The 13,615-nt window shown below is 44.7% G+C and overlaps 1 protein-coding gene across 1 annotated transcript; it reads left to right on the top strand.

Moving 5' to 3' along the window:
- Window positions 1–2,917: 2,917 nt before the first annotated feature.
- Window positions 2,918–13,498, top strand: LOC110525461 (UDP-glucuronosyltransferase 2C1). The gene is made up of 2 exons (XM_090237204.1): window positions 2,918–3,094; window positions 11,837–13,498. The coding sequence occupies exon 2, from the start codon at window positions 11,851–11,853 to the stop codon at window positions 13,420–13,422; it is 1,572 nt and encodes a 523-aa protein (XP_090093330.1). The 5' UTR covers window positions 2,918–3,094; window positions 11,837–11,850; the 3' UTR covers window positions 13,423–13,498.
- Window positions 13,499–13,615: the final 117 nt, after the last annotated feature.

Below are 13,615 nucleotides of genomic sequence, written 5' to 3'. Positions count from 1 at the left end.
TCCAGGTCACTACCTCATGAGGCTGGTTGAGAGAATATCAAGAGTGTGCAAAGCTGTCATCAAGGCAAAGGGTGGCTACTTTGAAGAATCTCAAATATAAATTAGATTTGTATTTGTTTAATACTTTTTTGGTTACTACATGATTCCATGTGTTATTTCATAGTTTTGATGTCTTCACTATTATTCTACAATGTAGAAAAAAGTTAAACTAAAGAAAAGCCCTTGAATGAGTGGGTGTGTACTAACTTTTGACGGGTACATGGAAAATCTATGGAAGAATAATCAGGGCCTGAAAATAATAGGGAGGCAGAAACTGCCCAAATACAGTAGTCTCAGATGTGTGAGTGTGTGTGTGCGTGCAAGCGAAAGAGAGAGAGAGAGGGATGTCTAAATAACGTCTCAAACGTTTCTGCAAACACGTTAGTTTGCAATGACAACAGTGACGCCCTTGACGGCATAGGCAGGCAGTACAATTGATGTCGTGAAAAGCATTGTATTGTCCTGTTTTTCTGGATTATTGTGGTACGCATAGAGTTAAGATCAGGTGTCATGTCAGTTATAATACCATCTATGGCTACTGTCACCTGCCCCAAATTGACCAACCCACAAAATAAGAATAATCTTTCCATTGTCTATCTAAGTTCTTTATTACTCTTGTTAACCTGGATGATCAGTTGTAGATAAGGGACAAACTTTTATCTGCTACCACTTTATAATGAGCCTGTGTAACTCAATATCTATGAAGTGCACAATGCTCCTTTTTCAAAGCACCCTTTTTTCTACCCTTTTCACTGCCCTGACCTCTAATCACTGAGGCCCTCACTAGTGTGTGAAGTTCCCCAGTGACATCTGAGTGTGTGTGTGTGTGTGTGTGTGCATCCAGCCAGCTACAGGTATCGGACCCTGTAATGCCATAGAAACCATGGTAAGTATAATAGCATATCTGAGTGAAGTATTAATGTTGTTTTTATATGAAAAAACCTGTAATAGTGATCAGCTACTGTATGTATTTGCTAAGCAGCTGAGGTACTGAGGTCACTGAAGCACTGTATATAACATGATGCCTCCTATGCTCACATGTATCAATCTTCCCTAAGTATGCAAATCTCTATGGATAATCCGCAACATCATATTTACAGTATGGAGGCTTATTTCATGATAGTCATTTGACGACTGTGTAGAGTATAGTCTATTGACAATATTAAATATTCCTTTCATGTTCTCTATATTGTTAAATGATACAGTGGGCCGCTGACATACATTCACAATACAAACACTATGACATAGTGTCCGTGGTCATACGAACCAGGAGGGTTTAGTGCAGCAGAATAAAGAGAAACTATCAGGGGGAATAGCGGCACCAAAAATACACCTATGCGAGTCACATCCATGTTCAACATGAAAGTACATTTTTCCAACAGGAACTGTTAATGTGAGTTGGAGAGAGATATTATTTTTAATGTTATACGCTACACAAAACATTATGAATGGCTTTGTCTCACAGTCATACTTTTGAAGAACAACTGAATGGAAGATGAGACAACATCACGGAGGGCTGTGGTTACTCAAGGCATTCATTTATGAGGTCACACACACCAGCATGCAGGTGTAGGTCAGACTGCCCAAAGAGTCAAACGAAACATACTTTATGAATTTCTGAGCACCTCCAAGACGTATGAAACCTACTTGGTCTTTAGACAGAAACGAAAGTAGGGAGGTTGGTCGGGGAGGCTGGGTAACCGCAATCAGTGATCGTCTAGCAATCCAAAGGTTGCGTGTCAGGGACAACTGGAGCATTTTAGCTAACCTTTCCCCTTATTCTAAACTGAACCCATTTCACCTAATCTGCTACGTAAATTATCCTAACCTTTGTCATTAGTTCCCCTAAATGCCAACACAAATTCTCCCTGTAATTCCCACCCATGCACACACAAAGACACAGACAAAGATTTACAAATATATAAGCAAACAGGTGCAGTTCAAACAATAAATATCTTTCTTCCAAAAAAGGAATAAGAAGAACAGTGACTGGCACCAAAACTCAGTTCATTCTGTGCTTTCATATCATGTCAACGATGTACAGTATATTACCACATCACTGTCTGACAAATCTGCAACACAATCCTGGAAACTCCCTGTGAAATATGAAAGTAGTTTGCACAACAACCCTATCGGGGGTGTAAATTGATACCATCTGTTGTAGTTGCATCTGTCGGTGTTGTGTGGGAATAGTGCAGGTAGTGTGTCCTCATGGAACCACCATTATGCAGAATAACTCTGGTGAATGCTTTTAAGTAGCCTGTATACTTTTGATTGAGAGGACTGCCCCCCTGTGGCCAAGTCTGACAGGTAATATTTACGGCTCAGTTCATGAAAACGTGCATGTTGTTTCCCTGCAGTACTGTAGCTATTTTTCACATGGTCAAATAAAATCTAAGAATGAACACTAAAAACCTCATAGAAACTACTACTACTACTACCACCATGTAGACTCCCCTTCACAGGTAGATGCTTCCACACTTTTCAGAATAAGAAGTGTGTGCACAGACAGGCAGTCATTTATATAAAGACACTGAAAACATTGCTAAGGTGTTTTGAAAACAGACCGTATTATCCATGAATGACATGAATATCAAACTAAATTTGCAGTAGGCTGCATAGAGTACTTAGGAGATTGACACACATGACCAGCATTGGACCCACTCCCTGGACCAACTCCAATTTCAGTTTTTCAAACAGATTTCTTAATGATTTTATTTCACTTTACTAAACAGTTTTTTCATGATTAGTTTCCATTTAAGTTTCCATTTTAGTTCACTATAACAATGTTGAACTAATTACCATTTCCTAATTCATAACAGGAATTCAACACATAAAAGCCTTACTCAATTACAGGGGTGTTATTACACTGCATGTCAGAACTTGTGAACTTTGAACAAGAGAACACAGATTAGTTGTGGCAGCATAAGTTAGGTTACTCCAGCTCAAAGCCACAGCCATAGGACTACTTTCACTGTTTGCAAACTGCTGTTCAGGGGAGGTTGGCCAAACATCACTTTGGCTTTAAGGCTACTTGCAGACTGGTTTTTTTTTGGTAAGTGTTTATGTGAATAAAATCTAGTTTAAATTAACAGTTAAAGTAGTGGAATATCGGAATAGTTAAACCTGTTGTTGAAACAGTTTCTGACCTCAGTATCTGGTGTTGAAAACATAGCATCATCAGACCTACAACGTTCTCAGATTAACCCATTGGAACTCATATCGATCTATGTTTACAGAGAATTATAGAATACCTATAAACTTATGTAGAAGAACTATAAACTTGACTAGATTCAATAGCTTTTACACAACATAAATGTCTAACATCTCAAGAAGCATCCTCCACAAACATTTGTAGTTATACAAATCCATATAAAACTCAGCATCACCATTCAAATTAGATTAACTTCTTTGATTGAATATTTTCAGTCAGGTCTAACAAAGCTTTTTGTAAGGTATGTAAACAAAATAATCGTTTTTAAAGAGACGTTGTCAGAGTAGCTCCCATCCTATACATATTTCGTGGTGCATCTGGGCTTTGCCAGTGGAAACAATTGTGTCACGTAACAAGCAAGCTTTACCAGACATAGAGAGAACTTGCACAACTTTAGAAGTAATGTGCCTGAAGGCTTGCCAATGACTGGGAGAATTGTGACAGTATTGGAAGACTTCATAGCATTACACAGTGCCTCTACGTTTTCAATTGAACATTGCATACTTATTTACAGTAAGTGTAAAGATTTGTATTGTGTACATTTTTTTTGTCAAAAATTGTCTTTCGTTAACTAACACTCGCACTGACTCTTTCCCCCTTACTAGCTCTGACTTTGCTGATAGCTACTTTATTGAGGAAAAATGTACTTACTTGTCATGTACTGTCATGTTGTGTCTTGTTTCTGTCCTTTCCCTTCACCCTGTCTCCCTCTGCTGGTCGTTGTTAGGTTACCTTTTCTCCCCCTCTTTTCCCCAGCTGTGCCTTGTCTCCTCCTAACTACCTCGTCACCCCTTTTCCCACCTGTTCCCTTTTTCCCTCTGATTAGTCCTCTATATCTCTCTCTGTTTCTGCTCCTGTCTTTGTCGGATTCTTGTTTGTGTTGTTCATGCCTGAACCAGACTATCGTCATGTTTGCTGCAACCTTGTCCTGTCCTGTCGGAACCTGCCGGTCCATCTGAGCCTACGTTTTGTTTTGTTATTAAAGAAGCTCTGTTTACGTTAATTCGCTTTTGGGTCCTCATTCACGCACCGTAACAGAAGAATCCGACCAAGAATGGACCCAGCGACTTCGGATCCTCTCCACTCAGCCGTCGAGATCCAGGGAGCGATGCTAGGCAGACACAAGCAGGAATTGTCTGCTGCTCGGCATGCCGTTGAGACCCTGGCCACCCAAGTCTCCAACCTCACAGAACAGGTTCACCATCTCCGCCTCGATCCACCGGCCACTTCCAGGGCTTTCGAATCTCCGGAGCCCAGAATCAATAACCCGCCGTGTTACTCTGGGGAGCCCACTGAATGCCGCTCGTTCCTCACCCAGTGTGATATTGTGTTTTCTCTCCAGCCCAACACTTACTCCAGGAGCACTGCTCGTGTCACCTACGTCATATCTCTCCTTACTGGACGGGCTCGTGAGTGGGGCACGGCAATCTGGGAGGCAAGGGCTGAGTGTACTAACCAGTATCAGGACTTTAAGGAGGAGATGATACGGGTTTTTGATCGATCTGTTTTTGGGGAGGAGGCTTCCAGGGCCCTGTCTTCCCTATGTCAGGGTAATCGATCCATAACAGACTACTCTATTGAGTTTCGCACTCTTGCTGCCTCCAGTGGCTGGAACGAGCCGGCTTTGCTCGCTCGTTTTCTGGAGGGTCTCCGCGCAGAGGTAAAGGATGAGATTCTCTCCCGCGAGGTTCCTTCCAGCGTGGATTCCTTGATTGAACTCGCTATTCGCATTGAGCGACGGGTTGATCTTCGTCACCGAGCTCGTGGAAAGGAGCTCGCGTTCTCCGTTGCCCCCCTCTCCGCATCACTACCATCTTCCTCTGCCGGCTCGGGTGCTGAGCCTATGCAGCTGGGAGGTATCCGCATCTCGACTAAGGAGAGGGAACGGAGAATCACCAACCGCCTCTGTCTCTATTGCGGTTCTGCTGGTCATTTTGTCACTTCATGTCCAGTAAAAGCCAGAGCTCATCAGTAAGCGGAGGGCTACTGGTGAGCGCTACTACTCCTGTCTCTCCTTCAAGATCCTGCACTACCTTGTCGGTCCATCTACGCTGGACCGGTTCGTCAGCTTCCTGCAGTGCCTTAATAGACTCTGGGGCGGAGGGCTGTTTTATGGACGAGACCTGGGCTCGGGAACATGACATTCCTCTCAGACAGTTAAGGGAGTCCACGGCCTTGTTCGCCCTGGATGGTAGTCCTCTCCCCAGGATTCAGCGTGAGACGCTACCTTTAACCCTCACTGTTTCTGGTAATCATAGCGAAACCATTTCTTTTTTAATTTTTCGTTCACCTTTTACACCTGTTGTTTTGGGCCATCCCTGGCTAGTTTGTCATAATCCTTCCATTAATTGGTCTAGTAATTCTATCCTCTCCTGGAACGTCTCTTGTCATGTGAAATGTTTAATGTCTGCTATCCCTCCTGTTTCCTCTGTCTCTTCTTCACAGGAGGAGCCTGGTGATTTGACAGGGGTGCCGGAGGAATATCACGATCTGCGCACGGTGTTCAGTCGGTCCAGGGCCACCTCTCTTCCTCCACACCGGTCGTATGATTGTAGTATTGATCTCCTTCCGGGAACCACTCCCCCCCGGGGTAGACTATACTCTCTGTCGGCTCCCGAACGTAAGGCTCTCGAAGATTATTTGTCTGTAGCTCTTGACGCCGGTACCATAGTCCCCTCCTCCTCTCCCGCCAGAGCGGGGTTTTTTTTTGTTAAGAAGAAGGACGGGTCCCTGCGCCCCTGCATAGATTATCGAGGGCTGAATGACATAACAGTGAAGAATCGTTATCCGCTTCCTCTTATGTCTTCAGCCTTCGAGATCCTGCAGGGAGCCAGGTTTTTCACTAAGTTGGACCTTCGTAACGCTTACCATCTCGTGCGCATCAGGGAGGGGGACGAGTGGAAGACGGCGTTTAACACTCCGTTAGGGCACTTTGAATACCGGGTTCTTCCTTTCGGCCTCGCTAACGCTCCAGCTGTCTTTCAGGCATTAGTCAATGATGTCCTGAGAGACATGCTGAACATCTTTGTTTTCGTTTACCTTGACGATATCCTGATTTTTTCACCGTCACTCCAGATTCATGTTCAGCACGTTCGACGTGTCCTCCAGCGCCTTTTAGAGAATTGTCTTTTTGTGAAGGCTGAGAAGTGCTCTTTTCATGCCTCCTCCGTCACATTTCTCGGTTCTGTTATTTCCGCTGAAGGCATTAAGATGGATCCCGCTAAGGTCCAAGCTGTCATTGATTGGCCCGTCCCTAAGTCACGCGTCGAGTTGCAGCGCTTTCTCGGCTTCGCGAACTTCTATCGTCGTTTCATCCGTAATTTCGGTCAGGTGGCAGCCCCTCTCACAGCCCTTACTTCTGTCAAGACGTGCTTTAAGTGGTCCGTTTCCGCCCAGGGAGCTTTTGATCTCCTCAAGAATCGTTTTACATCCGCACCTATCCTTGTTACACCTGACGTCTCTAGACAGTTCATTGTCGAGGTTGACGCGTCAGAGGTGGGCGTGGGAGCCATTCTTTCTCAGCGCTCCTTCTCTGACGACAAGGTCCACCCTTGCGCGTATTTTTCTCATCGCCTGTCGCCGTCGGAACGTAACTATGATGTGGGAAACCGCGAACTGCTCGCCATCCGCTTAGCCCTAGGCGAATGGCGACAGTGGTTGGAGGGGGCGACCGTTCCTTTTGTCGTTTGGACTGACCATAGGAACCTTGAGTACATCCGTTCTGCCAAACGACTTAATGCGCGTCAGGCGCTGGGCGCTGTTTTTCGCTCGTTTCGAGTTCGTGATTTCTTATCGTCCGGGCTCTAAGAACACCAAGCCTGATGCTTTATCTCGTCTCTTCAGTTCTTCAGTAGCCTCCACTGACCCCGAGGGGATTCTCCCTGAGGGGCGTGTTGTCGGGTTGACTGTCTGGGGAATTGAGAGGCAGGTAAAGCAAGCACTCACTCAAACTCCGTCGCCGCGCGCTTGTCCCAGGAACCTTCTTTTCGTTCCCGTTCCTACTCGTCTGGCCGTTCTTCAGTGGGCTCACTCTGCCAAGTTAGCCGGCCACCCTGGCGTTCGGGGTACGCTTGCTTCCATTCGCCAGCGCTTTTGGTGGCCCACCCGGGAGCATGACACGCGTCGCTTCGTGGCTGCTTGTTCGGTCTGCGCGCAGACTAAGTCCGGTAACTCTCCTCCTGCCGGCCGTCTCAGGCCGCTTCCCATTCCCTCTCGACCGTGGTCTCACATCGCCTTAGATTTTGTCACCGGACTGCCTTCGTCAGCGGGGAAGACTGTTATTCTTACGGTTGTCGACAGGTTCTCTAAGGCGGCTCATTTTATTCCCCTTGCTAAGCTTCCTTCTGCTAAAGAGACGGCACAAATCATCATCGAGAATGTTTTCAGAATTCATGGCCTTCCGTCAGACGTCGTTTCGGACAGAGGTCCGCAATTCACGTCTCAATTTTGGAGGGAGTTTTGCCGTTTGATTGGGGCTTCCGTCAGTCTCTCTTCCGACTTTCACCCCCAGTCTAACGGTCAAGCAGAACGGGCCAATCAGACTATTGGTCGCATCTTACGCAGTCTTTCTTTTCGCAACCCTGCGTCTTGGTCAGAACAGCTCCCCTGGGCAGAATACGCCCACAACTCGCTTCCTTCGTCTGCGACCGGGCTATCTCCTTTTCAGAGTAGCCTCGGGTACCAGCCTCCGCTGTTCTCATCTCAGTTCGCCGAGTCCAGCGTCCCTTCCGCTCAGGCTTTTGTCCAACGTTGCGAGCGCACCTGGAAGAGGGTCAGGTCTGCACTTTGCCGTTATAGGGCGCAGACTGTGAGGGCTGCTAATAAGCGTAGAACTAAGAGTCCTAGATATTGTCGCGGTCAGAGAGTTTGGCTCTCCACTCAGAACCTTCCCCTTAAGACCACTTCTCACAAGTTGACCCCGCGGTTCATTGGTCCGTTCCGTATTTCTCAGGTCATTAATCCTGTCGCAGTTCGACTTTTTCTTCCGCGATATCTTCGTCGCGTCCACCCGGTCTTCCATGTCTCCTGTGTCAAGCCCGTTCTTCGCGCCCCCGCTCGTCTTCCCCCCCCCCCCCCCCATCCTTGTCGAGGGCGCACCCATCTACAGGGTCCGTAGGATTTTGGACATGCGTCCTCGGGGCCGTGGTCATCAGTACCTAGTAGATTGGGAGGGGTACGGTCCTGAGGAGAGGAGTTGGGTTCCCTCTCGGGACGTGCTGGACCGTGCGCTGATCGATGATTTCCTCCGTTGCCGCCAGGTTTCCTCCTCGAGTGCGCCAGGAGGCGCTCGGTGAGTGGGGGGGTACTGTCATGTACTGTCATGTTGTGTCTTGTTTCTGTCCTTTCCCTTCACCCTGTCTCCCTCTGCTGGTCGTTGTTAGGTTACCTTTTCTCCCCCTCTTTTCCCCAGCTGTGCCTTGTCTCCTCCTAACTACCTCGTCACCCCTTTTCCCACCTGTTCCCTTTTTCCCTCTGATTAGTCCTCTATATCTCTCTCTGTTTCTGCTCCTGTCTTTGTCGGATTCTTGTTTGTGTTGTTCATGCCTGAACCAGACTATCGTCATGTTTGCTGCAACCTTGTCCTGTCCTGTCGGAACCTGCCGGTCCATCTGAGCCTACGTTTTGTTTTGTTATTAAAGAAGCTCTGTTTACGTTAATTCGCTTTTGGGTCCTCATTCACGCACCGTAACATTACTAGGACTGTGATATGTGAAGAAAGAACTCTCCGGGAAAAAGAAAGGTGGAGGTGTATGTTTCATGATTCACTACTCATGGTGTGACTGTGGTAACGTACAGTAGAGGAACTCAAGTCCATTTGTTCTCCCAATCTGGAATACATCACCATCAAATGCTGACTGCATTACCTTCTGAGATAATTTATTCGGTCATCGGCCGTGTATATTTACCTCCAAGCCGACACTGTGACAGCTCACAAGGAACTACACTGGACTTTGTGAAAACTGGAAACCGCATATCTTGAGGCCGCATTTAGAGGTTCATGTCTATGTACATAGACATTAAACAATGGTCACTTTAATAATGTCTGCATACTATTTTACCCACTTCATATGTATATACTGTACAGCGCCTTCAGAAAGTATTCATACCCCTAACATTTGAATTCAAAATTGATTAACTATATTTTATTTCTCACCCATCTACACACATTACCCCATAATGACAAAGATAAAACATGTTTTTAGACATTTTTACACATTTATTTAAAATAAAATAAAGAAATATACAATTTACACAAGTATTCACACCCCTGAGTGAATACATGTTAGAATCACCTTTGGCAACGATTACAGCTGTGAGTCTTTCTGGGTAAGTCTCTAAGAGCTTTGCACACCTGGATTTTACAATATTTGCACATTATTCTTTTGTCAATTCTTCAAGCTCTGTCACGTTGGTTGTTGATCATTGCTAGACAGCCATTTTCAAGTCCCTTCTATGCGTGGCATTGGAAAACCTCCCTGGTCTTCGTGGTTGAATCTGTGTTTGAAATCCACTGCTTGACTAAGGGACCTTACAGATAATTGTGTGTGTGGGGTACAGAGATGAGATAGTCATAAAAAATTATGTTAAACACTTATTGCACACAGAGTGAGTCTATACATCTTATGATTTAACTTGTTATTATGCTAATCTTTACCCCTGAACTTATTTAGACAAAGGGATTGAACACTTATTGACTTAAGACATTTCAGCTTAAAATGTTTACTGAATTTGTAAAAATGTCTAAAAACATAATTCCACTTTGACATTACGGGGTATTGTATGCAGGACAGTGACACAAAATCTCAATTTAATTAATTTTTAATTCAGGCTGTAACACAACAAAATCTGAAAAAAGTCAAGGGGTGTGAATACTTTCTGAAGGCACTGTACATGATTAACATATGAATAACACAGTAAATTATTGATCAACACAGAAAATGTGTATTTTTCTACTAGCACTAGCACTGACAACAACTACTTTATTGACTGAAAAAGTACTTTCTACAACTGTGATATGTGGTTGTCTCATCCAGCTATCTTAAAACCTATTTGGGATAGGGGGCAGCATTTTCACTTTTGGATGAATAGCATGCCCAGAGTGAACTGCCTCCTACTCTGTCCCAGATGCAAATATACAGTATGCATATTATTAGTAGTATTGGATAGAAAACACTCTGACGTTTCTAACACTGTTTGAATGATGTCTGTGAGTATAACAGAACTCATATGGCAGGCAAATACCCGAGAAAAAATCCAACCAGGAAGTGGGAAATCTGAGGTTTGTAGTTTTTAACTCAGCCCCAATTGAAGATACAGGGTGATATTAGTTATATTGCACTTCCCAAGGCTTACACCAGATGTCAACAGTATTTAGAACCTGTTTTGAGGATTCTACTCTAAAGGAGGGGCTCATAAGGGCTATTTGAGTGAGTGGTCCGGCAGAGTGCCACAGCCTCGGTCTGGCACGCTCATGTGAAAGGTAGCTACGTTCCACTTCATTTGTACAGATAAAGGAATTGTCCGGTTGGAACATTAATGAAGTTTTATGTTAAAAACTTCCTAAAGATTGATTCCATACTTAGTTTGGCATGTTTCTACGGGCTGTAACGGAACTTTTTGAACTTTTCGTCTGGATTTATTTGCCCTAACAAAAGAAGACATTTGGACATAACTGATAGACATTATCAAACAAATCAAACATTTATGGTGGAACTGGGATTCCTGGGAGTGCATTCTGATGAAGATAATCAAAGGTAAGTGAATATTTAAAATGCTATTTCTGAGAAATGTTGACTACCCAATATGGCGGGTATCTTTTTGGCTGCTTTGTTGTCTAAAGGCTGTACTAGGATTATTGCATGGTTTGCTTTCTGATACAGCGGTTGCATTAAGGAGAAGTTTATCTGAAGTTCCATGTATAATAGTCGTATCTTTATCAATGTTAATTATGAGTATTTCTGTAAATTGATGTGGCTCTCTGCACAATCACCGCATGTTTTAGAACTACTGAACGTAACGCGCCAATGTAAACTCAGGTTTTTTTTATATAAATATGAACTTTATCAAACAAAACATACACTTATTGTGTAACATGAAGTCCTATGAGTGTCATCTGATGAAGATCATCAAAGGTTGGTGATTCCTTTTATCTCTATTTCTGCTTTTTGGGACTCCTCTATTTGGCTGGAAAAATTGCTGTTTTTCTGTGAGTTGGTGGTGACCTAACATAATCGTTTGTGGTGCTTCGCTGTAAATCCTGTTTGAAATCAGACACTGTGGCTGGATTAACGAAAAATGTATCTTTAAAATGGTGTAAAATACTTGTATGCATGAGGAATTTTAATGATGAGATTGTTGTTGTTTTGAATTTGGCGCCCTGCACTTTCACTGGCTGTTGGGAGGGGGGATTCCGCGAGTGGAACGCACTAATTGAATGCACTAATGCAATACTTGTAAGTCACTCTGGATAAGAGTGTCTGCTTAGTGACTAAAATGTTAATGTAATTCAAACCTATTTATTAGGAAATAAGAGATGGAGTTCCTCTGTAACTAACTATTCTTCCTTTGTATCGTTTATCAAAGGATTCACCTAAGAGATGCATCAACCAGCCCTGGTCACGGTTGCTGTTCTGCTCTTCTCTCTCACCACTGTCTATGGGGGGAACGTGCTGGTCTTCCCATTGGATGGAAGCCACTGGGTGAATATGAAAGTCCTCATCGAAGAGCTGCACTCCAGAGGCCATAGCATCACAGTGATTCGTCCAACCACCAACTGGTACATCAAGGAGAAATCCCCTCACTACTCGTGCATTACCATCCCAGTATCTGGTGGTGGAATTGTTGAGGAGGTCTTTAGTTTGTTTGTGAGCAGACAATTGCAGATCCAAAGGGAGCGTGGAAGTTTCTGGTCTCGTATGAGTCTGGAGCTTGAGGTAGCGAAGCAGATCTATGAGTTACACAAGGATTTGGTCGTAATGATGACTACGATATTCGAAGATGCCGAACTAATGCAATTGCTTCGCGATGCAAACTATGACCTGGTTTTGACAGATCCTGCCATTGGTGGGGGTGTGTTTCTGGCTCACCGCATTGGACTTCCTCTTGTCTTCAATGTCCGATGGACAGTCCTGGGCGAGGGTCACTTTACCATCGCCCCCTCGCCTCTCTCATATGTCCCGTTGCCAGGAGCACTGTTGACAGACAAAATGACTTTTCAAGAGAGAGTCATAAATGTTCTGTTTTATCTTTTTACAAGGTTTCAATTTGCATACGTCATAGACCCTAACTACATTCCGTTTGTCCATCGTTACTTCGGCCCTGACGTTCACTACATGTCATTGTTCCAGGCAGCAGACATATGGCTCATGAGGAATGACTTTACCTTTGAGTTTCCGCGGCCCACCATGCCAAACGTGGTCTACATGGGCGGTTTCCAGTGCAAGCCCTCGAAGCCGCTTCCTCAGGACATGGAGGACTTTGTCCAGAAGTCCGGGGACCATGGGGTCATCATAATGTCCCTGGGGACCTTGGTGGGACAACTTCCTGAGGACATCACTGAGGACATCGCAGCTGCTTTCGCCAAACTGCCTCAGAGGATCGTCTGGAGGCACACTGGGAAGAGGCCCACCTCCGTGGGCAACAACACCTTACTAGTGGATTGGCTCCCCCAGAACGACCTCCTTGGACACCCCAAGACCCGAGCCTTTGTTGCCCACGGCGGAACCAATGGAGTCCAGGAGGCCATCTACCATGGTGTCCCTATTGTTGGCCTCCCGTTGGTCTTCGACCAGCATGATAACCTCAATAGGATGAGGGCTAAGGGAGTGGCTAAGATAGTGGACATCGCCACCGTAGACAGAGACATCTTCCTGGAGGCAGTGAAGGCTGTTCTCTATGAGCCGACCTACAGGGAGAACATGCAGAGACTATCCAGGTTGCACAGGGACCAGCCCATGAAACCACTGGACCGTGCCATGTTCTGGATTGAGTATGTCATGAGGAACAAAGGAGCGGCACATCTGAGGACAGAGTCTTATAAGATGTCCTGGTTCACCTACCACTCTGTTGACGTCATAGCCACGCTACTGGCCATTGTGTTGCTCATAATGCTGGTTAGCACTTTAGCTGTAAAGTTTTTGTGGCATACGGTGTTTTGTAGGAGGAAGTGAAACATGAATGATATCGATGTATTAATGAATATTAATATTTTATCAAATTATCATTAATAAAATATTCAAAATATTATTTGATGGTATCCTTCCTAACATCAATAAGAATGTCACACTCCTTAATGTGGGTATTTGAAACAATACAGTTGGTTACTTTTGGTAATATATCTTTGCATGTCACCCTCACATTAAG

This window comes from Oncorhynchus mykiss, chromosome 6, assembly GCF_057628025.1.
Source record: "Oncorhynchus mykiss isolate SJ-2025 chromosome 6, ASM5762802v1, whole genome shotgun sequence".
NCBI lineage: Eukaryota > Metazoa > Chordata > Actinopteri > Salmoniformes > Salmonidae > Oncorhynchus > Oncorhynchus mykiss.
Note: the sequence above shows the minus strand (reverse complement) of the source record. Positions and strands in the feature narration are given on the sequence as shown.